The sequence below is a fragment of the Rhinolophus sinicus genome, linkage group LG02 (genome assembly GCF_036562045.2).
Source record: "Rhinolophus sinicus isolate RSC01 linkage group LG02, ASM3656204v1, whole genome shotgun sequence".
Classification (NCBI taxonomy): Eukaryota; Metazoa; Chordata; class Mammalia; order Chiroptera; family Rhinolophidae; genus Rhinolophus; species Rhinolophus sinicus.
Window position 1 is genome coordinate 182,033,351 of NC_133752.1, and position 18,019 is coordinate 182,051,369.

An 18,019-nucleotide genomic window follows, 5' to 3' on the forward strand; every position below is an offset into this window, starting at 1 on the left:
AACTTGGCCATGTTCATACAGCTGATACATGGCAGAGCCAGAAGCACATGGGACAAGAAAAAAAATCTCAATTTTAAGCATAAGGAAAACAGCATCTGAATGCAAGGGTAAATGTCAACTAATATTCAGTCTATGTCACAGAGAAGACAAAAGGCATGTGTACCCTGAGGAGCCGGAGAACAGGTGTCTCATCTAAAGTTAGGCAATGAAGTAGAGGAAAGCCTGCATTTTTTGAGAAACCAAAACCCTGGAGTTTTAGCTGAAATCTTAGATTTTCAAATGTCGAAGGTTAATGTTTTCTTTTGTTTTTCGTTTTTTTTTTGTTTTGTTTTGTTTTTAATGGAAACACAGGGTGGGCCAAAAATATGTGATCTAAACAAAACATAATCTATCTGACAAAAGCATTTAGCTCACAGTGGCTAGTCTGTAGTGTTCATCTAAAGGGTTAAATCAAAAGATCCTCCCTCGCCCTTGTCCCCACCCCCATAGCCCCAGACATCTTTTACTTGCACTTCTTTATTCAGAAGGAATCTTTTTTCTTAAAATCCTGTTAAGAATGTTTGTACTCTCTTGCCAAACACTTGGTGTCTTCATACCATTCAAATAGTTTCTACCTAAGGGCAATTCTACTAGGCAAATTCTAGTAAGAAAGCAACCCATGGGATTCTATTCTTAAAAGTTTAGACCTATGCAGTAATTATGTAAACTGAATGCTTCCTCCAGGACAAAAATAGTAATTTTATCCACTATAAATTGGCTTTATTGCAATAATAAACTTTTTAATAAGATTTGAAAAGTACCAGAGAACTTGAAATCCAGGAATCTAAAGATATAGCTAACATGTTCACATTCTTTAATTTGCCAGTAATTTTAAAAATTCAAAGATGTCCCATATACCCTATCACAAACAAACCGGCATACATAATGAATCTCAATCACTTGAAAGAACACAGACAATCACTCCTCTATAATAACATTTCTAAGTTGAACTAACACAGTATGTTAAAAAAAAAAAAAAAAAGCCTGTAATTATGTCATGCCCCCTTTTTAGTGGATGACATTTCTTTTGCTTTTCCCAAAAGGCATTATGCACAAGCCTCGGTTTTTTTAAAGTTCAGTTAGAGGCAAAAATCCATTATGAAATACAAAGTGCCTAGAGGGAAAATACATAAATATATTGTATTCTAGTTTTATTTTTTAGCTTTCATTCAACTTGATTTTAATTTGAGTCAATATGAAAAGCTGCTCTTATATTCTTCTCTGATTTATCTCTATATATCCATTTGGCTTGAAATTAACTTCTTTACTGACAAGAAAATTGTAGGGGCCTGGACTTCCCTGAGAGGTTTTGGTAATTTAGAGAGAAGAGAGCATAATGACCTCCTGTAGAGCATCTATTCTTTTGACCCCTCTTTAGCCTTTGTTGACTCCTCTCTATCTACTTGGCTCCTGCCCACTGGGTTTTAATTCATTAATCTCTCTGCAGGACAAAGCTGTTCTTCAGCTTCCCAACTGGTATCCAACGAAACCCCTCCCACCTCCTTCCTCAATTACACTTGCAGCTAATCTGTAACAATTATAGGGGATAATCACCACTGAACAGTGTAGGAATTAACGGGAAAGGGGAGAACAAACATCTGGGTTTTTAAGGGAACATGTTACATGCAGGCATAATCACCAAGCAGAAAGGGAAAGCATTGAAATCTAAGTTGTTCATAAAAGTTTAAAATTCAATGGGGCTGTATGTAATCCTGCAACGAAAAGTAGTACCTAGCTTGTTGTCAAAACTTCATTAGACATAATGACTGCAAGTGACCACAAAGGTACTTAAATGACCTTTATAAAAAACAAAGGCGGGATTATTTTGTAGTACTGGCTAGGGAGGAAATAATCTGTATTCTTCCAGCTAAACATAATTTTGTTGTTGTTAACCCAGCACTTAGGTACCAACTCTACCACTTAGAATAGGATATATGAGTTTGATCCAGTCACTTAGCTTTTAAGAGCTTCAGTTTCCCTTGTGTACGAAACAGAGAATAATGATATCTGGATTTATCTACCTCACAGAGTTACAGAAATCAGACAAAAGAATAGAAAATCCCTGAAAACTCTTAAGCATTATTCAGGTGTACAACAACAGTTAATCATTACCATTTTATAGCTTTATTACCCTCAAGTTCATAACTATGTATTACTACATGGGTTTATAAAAAAAGACTTTTTTAATCAAGTGAGTGAAAAAATAGATTTTCTTAGAATACTGACTAGTTGAAAAACAGAAATAAACATTAAAAACTATTACTATTCAGTTTAAAAATCTGCCATAAAAAAAAAATGCAAGTAAAAAGTTCATTCAAAAGTAAACACTAACTCAAACCCCAGGAGAAAACTAAGACAGTATTAATTTATTCTTAACTTTAAGGCAAACTCATCCATCATTCAATATTGTTTACCTTGTAAGAGCGTTGCAATCTGGAGAGATTTCTGAGATGGATGTTCTTTCAGAACGTCTAAGACAGTTCTACCTAAGCTATCCTTTATGTTGGCATCAATTCCTGAAAGAAAAAGAAAACCCCACTAGATGTACACCACTGGAGTGTCATCAAAAGATACTATTAATATGTAACTGCTCTAACTTCAAACATATACAGAACAAGCAACTGAAGGTAATTGAAAAAAAATTAAGCTACACATACACACACACATGCACGATCTTAGTAAGACAGAAAGTGGGAGTCTACTGCTACCAAAGATCAGGAACATTCTTGACAATGAATTAACTCTTAGGACACTGACACAATCATTAAAATTGCTTTTTAGGATTATAGCTATTCTGGGTTGTAAACTACATGGTACATTCTCAGGATGAAAAGTATTATTGATTTATAATGTGAATTCCTAAAGTATAATGGTCATGTGATTTGCATATTCTGTACAATATCACACAAAAATTTTAAATGATAATGTACCATGGGAGTAATATAAAAACAGTCTTGAATATTCACAAAAGTTGAAAGAGCATGATTTTGAACTATCATCCAAATACGAAGTCAAGTATTTCATACCTTTTCATGCAAGATTATACTCAATGACAGCAACACTCATCTACCTGGTGAGCAAATTTCTTGAAGTATGTAACTAAAACACCTTTGGGAGGATTTTAATTCTGAAAATATATATTGTACTAAAGAGCTTATTTTAATGTGGCAAATAACTTTCACCATCCCAAAAAAGTTTATAAACTTTCCAAACATCTAACCATAAACAAAGCCAGTTTTCACAATCTGGTCTCAAATGTTAGTTCACCACAAAAAGATTATGTATTATTTTTATTTGTGTAGGGATATATGACCAGCACATATTTAATTGATTGCCTCAAAACATTTATTATGTCACTGTGTCACACGTCAAACATACATGAAATTTTAACTTTGTATAAACACAATCAAAATGCAATAGTCTGCCAATGTGTTAGGTTTTATTTTATTTTTTTTACAGAGGAAAACACACTAAATGTAGTCCATTACACAAAAGACTCACATCAATTGTTTACAAGTATGAATTTGTACACATGCCTTTTGATCCTAAAAAAATATCCGACCTCAGTTCCAATTTTATTTCATTTTGATCAGAATATACATATGAAGACAAATAAGCCTACTTTGTTGTTCCTTCAAAGCCTTCCCTTTAAAAGGCTTCCTTTACCATCACTGCAGCTTACAAACAAGGGCTACTCGGCTGAGGAAGTAACTAGAAGGAGAATTTGCCTTAAGAATAGGGAACCCTAATTTCTGTCTACCATTGTTCACAATATAAAACCTAGAGAAATATGTTCTTTAATAAACAAAACAATTGCCATAACTTCACAGGGATCAGTTCCTTCCTCTTGTAGAGGCAGAGATTTCCTTTTCTTCTTGGAAGTTTCTCTAGTATATTTTAATGTGATTTAAATGTATAAAATTGTAATTTCTAAGAGTTTTTAAGTAAAACATCTATTGAGTGAAAAACAAGGTGCACATTTATATCAATTTTATCTAATCATTGAAGCTCAATTCTATATGATATGAATACATATCTGCAATTTAGAGTGAACATAAGAAGTAAAGATGATTATATAAAAAAAAATTGTGTCATTTTCCTGTACTCCTGAAACAGAAATAATATTTGGCAGAATAGGCTCCATGGGGAATCATGATAGTTACCTGTTTCTAAGAGAACTCTCACAACATCCACCTTTCCAAACAAAGCTGCTTCATGAAGTGCACTCCCCTTTTCTGTCTGGAAAAAAGAGAGAGAGAGAGAAAGAGAGACAGAGAAGGTCAGTTGCATTAGGAATACTTACAGGTTAAAAAATTCTGTCATTTATGTATTAATACATATTCTCTGAAATCTCAGCACTCCCTGAGAGAAAGGTAGTGAGAATAAAGAACACATTCCAGTCTCACCCATTATCCCAGACAACATCCAGTCAATTCCTGACACAGAGCCACCTGACTTACAATTGACCCCAGATACATGACAGAACCCAACCAAGACAGAAGAACTACCCAGCTACGCTCAGACTAAATCACCAACCCCAGAATTAAGAGCTAAATAAACAGTTACTGTGTTAAGTCATTAAGCTTGGGGGTAGTTTGTTATGCAGCAACAGCATACTAATACACAGGGGAGAAGGTCACAATCTGACCGAAAACAAAGGGGTCTCTGGAAGATAAGAATGCCACCACCAATTTGGGAGCCAAGAAACAGTCATAAAAGGAGAAAATGGTTAAAAAAAAATTGTGGCTGAGTTGAGACAGATAATAAAAGCAGGTTGCCCTTTCCTTGTGGAGAAACAAAACCTTTCATGAATGTTATGCATTCTTCAAAGCTCAACTCAGATCACACCTCTCCAATTCTTTCTGATTGTCCTTAGGCATAGTGATCTTTCTTTCATTAGTCATGCACATACAGCACATTATTGTGGAGAGAGGCCTGGATTTTAATCAGTGAGTCTAAATTCTCATTCTCGGTTTATGAGCATGTGTCCTTTTGCAAGTTTCTTAAATCTTTGAATCTGATTCCTCATCTTATACCTAGAACTTAATAGCTCTCAATCCCACAGGAGAATTGTGAGAATTAGATTCTAAATGTGTCAACATATTAAACACAAAGTCCATACTCAAAATGTTCAAGTGAATTTTGTTTCATTCATTCATTCTTTCATTAATTCATTCAGCTTTGACTGGATTCCTAGTGTGTCAGGCTGTGTGCTAGATACTGGGAGAAAAGAAACAATTACTAATGATATCACACAATTTGTATCTGGTAAGAATTTTCCATGTGTATAACCCTCAAATTAGAATGAGGTCAGAGATTATCCCTTATGTCTATTCATCTGTCCCAATAGTGTGTGGCAGAATGCCCTGATTGAGTAGTTACAAATGTACTTGTGGACAATTTGACTAATTAAAAAAAGTGGTGAGATTTCTACCTACAACTTTTGACATCTGCATCTCGAAGCAAAGCAAAAGCAGCATTGCTTTTAAAGCACAGCGAAAAGCAGACTCACCTGACAGCTCACATCCATTCCTGCTTCCAGCAGCACCTGAACAACGGCCTTGTGACCATTGCGAGCAGCCAGGTGCAGGGGCGTGTGCTTCCGGGTGTTGCAGCTCATTAAGTTGGGGTGAGCACTGATGATCATTTTGACCACTCTCAGCCGCCCGTACAGTGCTGCTAGGTCCAACGGCGTTTCCAGCTTGCTGTTCCTGATGGTAGGATCGGTGAGCTCTTCCAGGAGAACAGCCACTACTTCTGAGTGTCCATACTGGGCTGCACAGTGCAGGGCGGTTTCATTTTCATTGTTCTGAGAAGACGAACGTAACATGCAAGTTGTCAATTAGCCATCAAAATTTAAACACAATCATTTAAAACCTGAGATGCTTTGGAAACATAAGTTTATCTATTTCGATAAGAAGGCCTACTAGATTTTATGTGATAAAAGTGTGTACCATCTAGTGCACCGAAAACATCACACTTGATTTTTATCACTTCAACAGTAATAATCTGACTTTTCCCTGCATTACTTATTCCAATTTCCAAGAGTGATAAATGGCCATGTTAGTCAGGGACCCTGCTGGGCCCAGATGGTCAGTGTTATCTACACCGTGGATCACACCGCCATAACATTTGTTAGTGAGAGAGATTAGTAACAGTTGTGACACACTTTTAACAGACTGGCTTTCTAAAAGACAGGTGTTAGGAAATTCTTGACAATGAACGATCTATAGAAAGGTTTCCCAGAGTAAGCTTCATTTTATTTTCCACATAAGTTAAAGAGTGAAGCCGTCCTTGCAACCCTAAGTTTAAACAGTATCTTTTTAAAATATAATTATGGATTGAAAAACACACCTAGATCCACTCCCAGACAAGTTACAAGGAGTATCACAGTATGACATATGCAGCTTCTAAGTGTTTCCATTGAAAATCAGGGAGATTTTCCTAGAAATCTAGCAGTTAAAAAAAAATGTTATAATGGAAAAAACTCAATCCAGTTGCAAAGCAGATGATCAATTCAGACCATTTTGGCAGACGGTTTAGGTGCGTGGGGTGTGACTATATCAGGAGGTAGAAGGGACAGTCAGGAAAAATGTAAATAAAAACCTTTAGTAACAAAAATGAAATGATCCTGAATGAGGGTTCCAGAGAAAAAGGGGTGCTACCATCATCAGAGTTATCATCATAACTAACGCGATGTACCAGGCACAGTTGCAATTCATATATGCTTACTCACTTGACCCTCACAGTGAGATAGATACTATTACTGTTATTTCCATTTTACAGGTGAGGAAACTGAAGCACTGAGTAGTTGGATAACTGGTCTTCAATTACACAGCCATTGAGTGTTGGGGCCAGGATTTGAACCCAGTACCCTAGACTGGAAGTTGGTACTCTTACTACTGCCTTCCACAATAAACACTAGTACTAGTACTAGCATTTGCTGAGTGTCTAACTTTACATACATTATCTCATTTACCTCTCACAAAAGATCCTACAAGATTAGTAGTATCATCTTTAGCTCCTGGATGAGGAAACTAAAATACAGAAAGGTTAAATTACATGCTTAGGCAGAATCAGGATCTTTTGAGATCTGTATTTGTCACAATCCAAAACCCATTCATGCTCTCTCAACTATACCACACGGCCTGCCATGTTGTCAAAGAAGAACAGGAAATTAGCGATCTGAAAGCAGAATTTCTACAGATTTTGCCCAAAAGAACACCAACTGAGTTGGAATAGGGAGGAGCTGCTTAGAGAGCTGTTCTGACTAGAACAAAAAGACAAAGAGGCTTCAAAGTCAAACAAATCTTACTGTTCCAGAAAGTAACTCAGCTTTGCTCTAGCTGAAGGTAAGTAAGTTGAGAGCAGTGGGAGGATTTGAAAACTTAAAAAGAGGAGTGGCAAGAAAATAATCAAAAACAAATTTTAAATGAGCACTAGGGAAGAAGGTTTCTTCCAACTTTACATTTCAAATAAGTATCAGAAGATGGCATCTGAACATCAAATCCAGGGGAAAACCTACTCCTTGGAGCTGGTCAGTGAAAAATTTAAGATCTGATAGACAGGGAATCCAGCTGGAGAGGTTGTTTCTTCCATTATTTCGGGGGGAGTCATTCCTGTTCTTGCTGTGCTGTCTTACTATAAATGGTCTACTTTCGCATAGATACTCACCATATACATGTTTACACATAGACACTTACCATATACAGGTTTACACTCCCTGATTTTATCTGGTTAAGTTTTATGAGCCTGATAAGAAAATCAATCTTATTACTCTATACCATGAAAATATGATACAGAAATATGATTCCTGACCAAACCAAATTTCCCCATGCCCAGAAAGAGATTCAGTCTCATTTTGCAAAATACAGCATCTCTTTGAGAAAAAGAAAAGTCAATTATAAAATAACAATTCCTCAAAGACCTCTCTACTTTTGCAAAGGTCTTAGACTAGGAAATTACCCATGCAAAAGTGAAACTTTTTGTATTAACACCAACTGTTCAGATCTCAAGAAAAACTATTTCAGTCATTCCAGACTTACTCAGTAGAAAATGTTCATAGAGTTTATCCATGATCAACACACACTTGGACTGGCACGTCAGTGAAGACCACAGCTGTGGTAACTTTATAAGGGGCATGATTGTGCCATGCTCACTAGTGATCCAATACAAATTTAATTTGAAATAAATTGTGAATAAGCACTAATTCATAATTGCCAGTATGTCTACAATAAACAGTTTTAAAATTGTTTCAATTCCTTCTTTTTTTACCAAATGGGTGTTGTCTGAAAAATTAGGACACTTCCAGACAACCAGAGACAGAATGAAACTGGCTAACAAAAGCTATTTACCAAAAGATCTTGCTTCAAAGTAAAGCTAATGGAAACTATATAACGCGCTAGTTAGATTCAAGTTTTGGTGAATGGCAAGGAAATATACTTAGGAGATAAGGGACATCTGGGTTTTGCCCTGTTAAAATAAAGGAAAAAAGGGGGGTGGGGGGCAGAGAAGGTGAAAGGGGGAAAAGATGAATGTACAGAGAAATGTAAATTAAAAACATATATAACATCCAAATAAAGGATATAACAAATCAGTTGACAAAAGATATAGGAAAGATATGGCAATTATAAAAACCATAATCCAGGTTTGTTTTCAATATTATGTCACCCTAAACTGACCACTAATTCTAGGCAGTATAAATGGTGACCTACGTAGAAGTGCTGACATGAACTTATTGGCAACAATAAACCCCTCTGAACCTATCCTATCTGTAAATTTAGAATATTACCTTCCCTGTGAACCTTATAGTATAGCACATAAATTAAGAGATAACATACGCGTAGGAAAATGCTTCATAACTTTAAATATAAAAATGTACTTTTATGTTTTAGTTTAAAAACAAAACAAAAAAGATAACTTTTGGACATCAGAATGAAGTCCTGAAAATTAAGCATAATTTGAAAATCATAACATAGTGTATCGCTGGTGAAAAGCTTGGGCTTTGGGTCAGGAAAACCTGGGTTCAAATACTGGCTGCATTTTTTAGGAGCTGTGATTTCATGGTCAAGTTACTCTCTCAAAGGTGACTTCCCCATTTTTAAAGAACAATGCCTACTTCATCAGGCTGTGGCAGCGCTTAGTAAAATAATGTAGATGAAGTACTTTGCACAATGCCTGGCATATAGTAAACCCTCCATTAGTGATAGGATTTATGAGGACAATACCGAGGGGCTACTGTGGAGGGTTCTGGAATTAGAGAGACCTGAGCCCAAGCCTCACTCCGGTCACTCAGTAAGGTGTGGCCCTACAGGAGTTAGCTTTACTGAGCCTGATTTCTCATCTATGAAACGAAAGTGATATCACTTCAGAGGTTCGTGAGAAGTAAATAACATACTGCAGGTGAAAGTACTTAGCATGATAGCTGGCAATCTTATGTCTCAATAAATGTTAATTTTCCTCCTCATTCCTTCCCTCTCTATTGCTTAAATACATAAAGGTTCATAATTAACTAGGTTGGTGCAAAAGTAATTGCAGTTTAAAAGGTTAAAAATAGTTGCAAAAACCGCACTTACCTTTGCACCCACCTAATTTCTGTCTCATTCAGAGAGTGGGAGAAAGGAAATAAAGCTGAAATCAAAAGTTACTTATGAAAATAAAATTCTCACATCAGAAACTTTTAGGAGAAATGACATTGAGTAAGAGTACTATGTCAGCACTAAAGGAGCATATACATAACAACAAAACAAAAAATTACTGGAAGCATGGTTTTAAGAATCTCAAGGTTTTTCAACTTGTTTCCAGTAGGAACCACAATACAAAGCAATAGGAGAAAAGAATTTTGATATTCAATCACTGTAAAAAGGACTTTTTTACAGTTTAATTGATCTGTTTAACATCACAGAAAACAAGGGTTTCTCTTTAAAACATACCATTACAGTTAGAAGCCATTTAAAATCTTTAATTTTCATATATAAAGAATTCTAGGTGTCTTTTTCTTATATTCATGTCATTTAAAAAAATCTAAGGTCCTGTTTAACCTTGGTTTGTTTTTCCATCTTATTATTTCAGGTTTGCTTTGGGGCACTCAGACAGTTTTAAGAATAACCACCAGGTGGCTCATACCACAAATGATCTTTCTTTTTTTTTTTTTAAATATATATATATATTTATATTTATATTTATATTTCAACTTTTGGTTTTCTGAAGAACAGCTTTCTCATAAATATCCTTTATAGCGTGATCGGTAATAAAGATAGCTATACCTGTCATTTTTTAAACATCAAATTTATAAGCGTATTCACATGAAAAATACTCCACATTTTGTAACCTGTAAACCGAAATTTTTATTGTGAAAAGTATTAATAAGACAATTTTCCAATTAATAAAACATTTTTCTTTCTACAACTGCATTTCATTGGGGAAGAAAGATGTTTCTCTTCCCTCTATTGTTTATAGCTAGTGCTAGTATTACTTATTCTTTAGTCTGAATTTTAGCCAAAGGCCTGCAAAGTCTGTATCTATTTGAACAATATGCTAATCATACTTTATTAGATGTGCTCGTCCTAGAGTAACCTACTTGCATTGATATTGGACAACTGCCAACCTGCAGCTTAATATCATGGTTGTAATTCAATTGTTGGATTGCATGCTGCCTCTCAAATATAGTTTTACAAAATGGGAACAGTAGGGGGCATGCAGAGCTCAAGATATTTGTATCATACTATATTAGGGGACCTTATTTTACTTTCTGGAATCTGTGGTCTTATTTTATTTAGAATGCTGACAATGGCATACCTTTTTTAATATGCCTATTATGTGTAATATGGATATTACATACTTGCAAATATTTTGACATTACTGTCAGTATCGTACTGCTGCTGTGTTTTACTCAATTTATTCTGGGGAGTGTGTGTGTGTGTGTGTGTGTGTGTGTGTGTGTGCATGCAGGACATTTTTAACAATATGTAACTAGCAACTGTACACACTGTATTTTGCATTTTAATTCACAAAATTGTACTTACTGTGAAAGTACTATGCAAATGGTAAAGCTTTATAGAAATGATACCTATCACCATTCTTTTAGCATTTAAAATTTTATTAAGGAAACTAATTCGCATTACAAATGTGGATTCCATTCTACTGTTAAATATTCAACAACTATAAAATGATTATCTAAGGCAGGCAAAAATATTATAACTACTTCCTTTATATGGAATTTTCTTGTTAACAATACCTGTTCAAATGCCCAACTTAGTGCCTATGCACTATATACAAGCGCCAAAGAATTTTTCAGTTTTTCCTTTGGGAAATTCAGCAGTGGAAAAGTGTTTGGCAAGGTAAAGACAGAAGTAATCAATTTTTCAATGTGGTTTCGCCTTCGCAAAACTCTAGAAAAATTATAGTGTTAGCAAACATTTGAAAGGTGCACCTGTTCATTGACTCGGGAATGGGATGGTCCATGATGAATAAGAATCTTCACAATTTCCACATCTCCTTTCCAGGCAGCCAGGTGAATAGGAAAATAACCTTTGTTGTCTGCTACATTTGTTGATGCCTCATATTGAAGTAGTTTGAGAACTATGTCCCTAAGGAAAAGAAAAGAAAGAAACACAACAGAAAAGAAAATATGCTGAACAACACAGATTTATTAAACAGGTCATTATAAAAGTATACTAGATGTTGGCTGGCAATTCAGAGTAATCATTCAAGGCACTGAGACGTAAAATTGAGTTTAAAAGTCTGCTTACTCAACATTTAGCTATTTTACTTACCTGGAAAAACACCAGCAGCGCATGCGCACGCACGCACACACACATACACACAGCATTGACTAACCAATGAAACTACTTAATAGAATTCATTTGGGCAAAATTTATCTAATTTCATTAACTGAATGAATTAAGTAAAATAATTTAAAAGTATACCTCTTAACTTTTTTTTTTAAAGGCCAGATAGCTCATACCTGAGATTTAGCCTAAAGGAAAAGCTGAATTACAAGCAAACTTCTTGTTTAAAAAAAAAGTTATACTACCAAGAAACTTTCAGGGAGTTTATACATTATTCGTATGAGAATTGGAATAAGGAATTGAAGATGCATATAAAAGAGAAAGCAGACAGCACGTAGGAAAGCTAGCTGCAATACATGCCCAAGGTTTAAAAAAAATTTACTAACTTTTCAGTCATTACACACAATATACTTTGAATGTGTCATGTTCATACTCTCGCACTCCTTAATCTTTCTCCTCCCAAGCCTAAGAAATGATTTCAAAAGGGAAATTCATTTATGGACAGGTTCCATTATTAATGCAATTTCAGTACGTACTCAGTATATTCTACCTATAACATTCTCTATTCAATTCCCACCAGGTTTTCAAAGTAAAAATTCTGAACTGCAATACTCAACCTCAGGAGGAATTAATTAATAATTAATAATTATTAGTATACATCATACTGAACTTTGTAACAATCAGAAACAGTCTTTCTAAACAAAAAACATATTTTCATTTGGATGCATTTAAAAAGCAAATTCTATTAATTCACTAAATGAAATCCTAGACAGATAGATACACATATATATACATATATACAATTTTAATATAGTCTAAAGTTGTTTCTTAGATATAAAAAATCACCAATGGTGAGAATGAATGTAACAGAAAGAACTAAATTGAAATATTTCATAAAGCCAGGCTTTCAATATAAGTACCAAATGAGAAAATCTGGAGGCCGTTTGAATAGAAGTTAAAACTCTGAAAGACCACTGTAGGGGTTCAGAGCAAGTCACTCAAGGTGTGCCTTTGTGGTGTGTGGATTCTTTTGAGCTAAAGGCAACTGAGACCCTGTGGGCTCAAAAGAAACTTATGCCCCACCCCCCTTAACTACCTAGAATTTAAATTAGGGGCCTCGTCCATAATAAGAGTTATTATCAGAGATAACCTTTTCTGACCTATCTGTATGTCAGGACAAATATCTGATTATTGAACATCTGTTCTTATCCATCTGACTGTCCGTCCTCCCTTCTGAAGCTTCAGCTGCCTAACCTCATCCCTTAGCACAGGATGTCATACATACCTCATTTTACCTGTCTGTCTCCGAACCTCTCATGTACATGGGGTCTCTGACTCTCATGTATGTGAAGTTCCCATAAATATGTATGTAATTAAATTTAGTTACTTTCTCTTGTTAATATCTGTCTCACATCGATATGATTATTAGACCAGCCAAAAGAACCTAGAAAGGTAGTGCAAAATTTCTCCCTTCCTCATACCACCAAAAAACAAACATGATGAAACACAAAATTACAGTAAATGATAAAATACGTTGCCCAGAAAATGGCCTAAACTTGCAAAAGAGAGCAGAATGTACCACCCCAAAATATGTCTATTTGGCATAAGTATTATTTTAGGCTGATTACTTTTAAGATTGGGGGGGGCAGGAGGAAGCTTTGAAAACTGAGAAGTTACCCTTTTGTATGAAACATTTACGTTTATATGGAAAATCTCTATTTGTAAGTGTATCTCCCTCTGTGTACCAGAAGGAGAACAATGACTCTTAATCTCTAGAAATTCTTATCAGTGGAGAAAGCAGAAACTTACATCTGCATAACAATCCTATGCCTTTGTTTACTATGCTTTTTCTGATATCCTCCCAGAAGTGGCTTCTCTCTTCCCCACTTCTCCTACCCCAACATCTTTTGTCCTTGGCTGGAAATGGTATTTAAGGTAGTGGTTTGTGCCTTTTGGGGGAGTTACTCCGTTTTCCTACGTCTCTACCATGTATACTGAGGTAATACATGTTATTAAGCTTATGGGGTTTTCTTTCTCCTGTTAATCTTTCTTTTTTATTATGGGGGGAGTCTTAACCAAGAACCTAAAAGAATAGAGGGAAAATTATTTTTCCTTCACCACACTTGGAACATTGGATTTAATTGGTAAATATATGAACCATGATGAAATAATCAAGAATATGTTGCAGAAATATTTAGAAAGTTCCAAAAAGCCCTAAATTTTCTATTGATAATATTTCAGAGACAATAAGAATAAATTTCATTTTAACATCCTTTTTAAAAACCAGTATTATTTTATAAGATCTGAATTGAGAAAATTTTAATTTGAATCCCAGCTATTCAAACTTCCTAATGATGTGACCCTGAAGAAATTAGTCTCATTTTTCTTTTTCTTTCCGTTAGGTAATACTATAATAATAATAATAATGCTAACTGGTTAACACTGGTAAGATTTTTTTACTGAGATCATAGAAAAAAAGCCCCTTGAGAAATAATAAAGCATTAAACAAATATTAGTTCTTGCCCCAATAAAGCTAAAATTCTTTAAAAGTGAAAAACGCTTGCAGCAGATCACCTTTGCAAAAATGAACCTGAAAATCAGGACACCTGAAGGTTGTCCAGTTCATGTACTTCTCCTCACCTCTCTGCCACATAAGAGTTATTACACAAGGTCTTCTATTCTGAGATAAAGAACTACAATAAGTTAGAAAGAATTCAATATCTATAAATAGCAAAAACAATTGAAAATTAGAAGATCTGGTTTGAAGTCCCAACCTCTCTACTACTTACCAATTTGGTTGCCTTGGGCAAAGCAAATAACTTCTGTCTGCCTTACAGATACAGTTAAAATAAAATTCAGATTCTATATCTTGCTACCAGCCTCAAAGGGTTGTAGTGTCAACCAAATGAAAAACTGATATGACTATAAAATTGTGTACATTCAAGCACTATTCTCAAGGCAGGCTGTGGCCATGTTGAACAATCCCAGTGATTTTTTTCAACTGAAATATTTCAGCATTTAAACAAAAGGTAAGATAATACCAAGGAAGCACACTTAAATACCTGAATCTGACAGGTAGAATTCATTCTGTGACAAAATAGCCTTTTCTAAATTCATATATCAGAGAGAGATAATCGTGTAAAGGGTTTAAATTTTAATTCTCAATGTCTAAACAAATAAAAATATGTTCTAGACCGTCTAAAAGCATTTCCTTTCAAAGGGTAAAGAGGAAAGTTTAATGGGATCATCAGTCCTAGTTTCCTTTACTCTCACTCAAACCATTTGAATTTCATTTGTTCTTTGGCTCAATTTTTGTGGGCGTTTTCTAATAATGCATGCAATATGCACTCATTCTTTGTTTATCAGGGAGATTTATGATATAGTGAAAAAGCTGACTAACTCACTGAAACTAGTAACAAAAAAATAAAAATAAATTTTAAAAAATTAAAAAAGAAAACACTGACTTACTGATTATTTATATCCTGTAGTGCTACCACTGAAAGGGATCAGCTTTTGCTACCCCAAAATATGTCTCTTTGATATAAGCATCATTTTGAGCTAAAGGCAATCAAAACCCAGCAGATTCAGGAAAAGCTCTTTACCTAAGTTTACATTGGAAAGGGAGCCTGTACCAGAAAAACAGTTATTACCAGAGATACCTTTTACCTAAGGAACTTGATCTGCATAACAGGGCAATCTTTGTTTTCCAAACACCTCCCACCTTCCTATGAATGGCTTCCTCCCCTTGGTATTCCCAAACCCCTACCCCTTACTTAGCTCAAGATGTTATATAAGCCTCAATTACCTGGCTGCTTTTTGACCTCGTATTCTATGGGGCTCCCATACATATGTAATTAAATTTGTTTTTCTTCCTGTTAATCTATCTATATCCGTTTAATTATTAGAGCAGCCAAACAACCTAGAAAGGAAGAAGAAAAAAATTTCTACCCTGGTACCACCATCTAATATCTAAATCAGAAAAGAATAATATATATGTTTATGAAATGGCTTTTGGTGAACATTAAGATCCTAATTAAATACTATTATTTTTATTTAAGTTTTTAAAAAATTTATACATTTTATTAAATTTGTTTACTGTAAATTTTTTTTTTTTAAAATTCTTATTCAAGTTGAGCTTTTTGTCTTATGTAGAGATATCAGCTAATGAACTGGCTCAGCTCAGATTTCTAATGTGAAAACATATTTGTGAAATCTAAAGTTATATCTCTAACCAAATAAGTGCCTGTTAGACTTACTGAATCATAGATAAAATTTTAATCAACAAATTGCCATTAATGTTTCTTCTGAGCTATCCATGTATACCACAATTAAGATGTATTACACACGCCTTTTTCATCCAGACTCATTAAGAACAAATTAAATTTCAGGTACTTTCTATAATATCTAAACTAGAAGAGTAGTTAACACTAGGATCATATCAAATCAGTATTATTATTTTTATTTTTATTTAAGCTGCACTTCATATCTTCTGGAGATATCAACAAATAAACATGTTGAGTATGGTTGGTTACCTGGCATGAAATATTAAATTATACTGACAATATCTATAGACTAGCAAGCAGAGAAGTAATCCCTATTTATCTTAAACATAAAATGGCATTCTTTCTTATATGCAGTATTTGATAAATAAGAAATAATCTAAAATCTTAAAGTAAGTGTGATTAATAGGATCATAAAAAAATAATTCCATTTTCCAGCAGTTAAACAAATATCAAATAAATTTCATAATAATCCATTTCAAATCATTGCAAAATGTTTCAGCTTGAAGCTAATACACGAAAGTTTGGGTAAAAATGGGAATTCTAAAAGTACTGATTTTTGCTACCATATTTCATTTTCTGATAGATATCAATATACTACTTATTAATAGGAAATATTTTTTAAGAAGTTGCAGTATATGTCCCGAGCAAAATTAAATTAACTGGGAAGGTTCAACATTTAAATTTTTTTACCTCAACAGCAAGTTTCCCTATAATTAAATCATAACTGAAGACATTTATTTTGTTCCATCCTCCCTTGCTTGTTGGTAGTCCAAATAACTTTGAAATAAACACAAATCATCTTCATATGGATGTAGTATCAACAAATGAATGAAATTCTCAAATTAATAAAGGCTCTTGATTTCAAACTTTCCTGAAGATTTTACTTCTCCTTAATGGGAATAAAGTGGCAAATGTATTTGATGCGATCAAAAGATTTTTAAGACAATACACTTCATTTTCTAACTGGAGCTCCTTTATATATTGAATTCACTCTAATAGATTTCTAGTTGGAGTGAATAAAGCCAAATTTTAACTAGTTAATCTGCTTATCCACGAAAGAAGCAATCAAAACAAAGATATTTCTAAGGTTATTCAAAGAGCAACTTCACCGACCAGATCATACAAATTTTTAGAGGAAGTGCTCTTCTTTCACTAGAAAGCCTAAGAAAGAGCAAATTAAAAGTATAGATAGTAGCTTACTATCTGGATTCTAGATCCAATTTGAGATACAACCTGGATTATACATAAGGGAGCCTTGGATTCAAGCATTAAATATTTAAAGAATGAGAGGCAAGGATAGAAAATATTTTTACCTGACACATATCAAAGAACATATATATTTCAAAGATAAAATAACAACTTAGCACTGACATTTTTCAAAACAACAATCACAATGTACCCAATATAATTTAATGAGATGAAACTTCACACAAAAAAGGGAGCAATTTGCTAAAAAGAGAAGGAGAACTGAAATAAATATGAATATTTAGGGGTAGTAAAACCTTATAGAAAACAATATTATTACTAAAAAAGAAAGGATTAAAAAAAAGAGAGGAGAAAAAGAATGAAGGAAAAAAAGAGAAAGGGACGGAGGGAAGGAAGAAAGGGAGGGAGGGAAGAAGGGAGAGAGAGAGAGGGAAGGAAGGAGGAATGGCGGGAGGGAAGGAGGGTTGGAGTGAAGGAGGAGGGGGAAAGGAAGGAAAGGAGGGAGACAGACATGCCAGCTGGCCTGTGAAGGGGCTCAGGACAGGCCTCCCCAAGGTATGCTACTTTGGCACATGAATTATTTTGAGCTGAAGGCAATCGAGACCCTGTGGGCTCAAGAGAAACTTTCGCCTCTCCCTTAAAGAATTTAAATTAGAGACTTTGTCATAATAAGAATGATCAGAAATAACTTTTAATGACCTA

General features: G+C 34.5%; 1 protein-coding gene across 16 annotated transcripts in view; it reads right to left on the reverse strand.

Moving 5' to 3' along the window:
• The window catches only part of ANKS1B (ankyrin repeat and sterile alpha motif domain containing 1B), an 891,644-nt gene that overhangs the window by 765,712 nt on the left and 107,913 nt on the right, over positions 1–18,019 (reverse strand). For all 16 annotated transcript variants that reach the window (XR_012494067.1, XM_074326203.1, XM_074326202.1 and 13 more), the window contains exons 3-6: positions 11,471–11,627; positions 5,552–5,848; positions 4,203–4,278; positions 2,454–2,555 (exon numbers count right to left, since the gene is read on the reverse strand). Coding sequence is in view for 15 of the 16 variants with exons in the window: in XM_074326203.1 (XP_074182304.1) it covers positions 2,454–2,555; positions 4,203–4,278; positions 5,552–5,848; positions 11,471–11,627 (632 nt within the window). In the remaining variant the exon portion in view is untranslated. The remainder of the gene's footprint in view (positions 1–2,453; positions 2,556–4,202; positions 4,279–5,551; positions 5,849–11,470; positions 11,628–18,019) is intronic.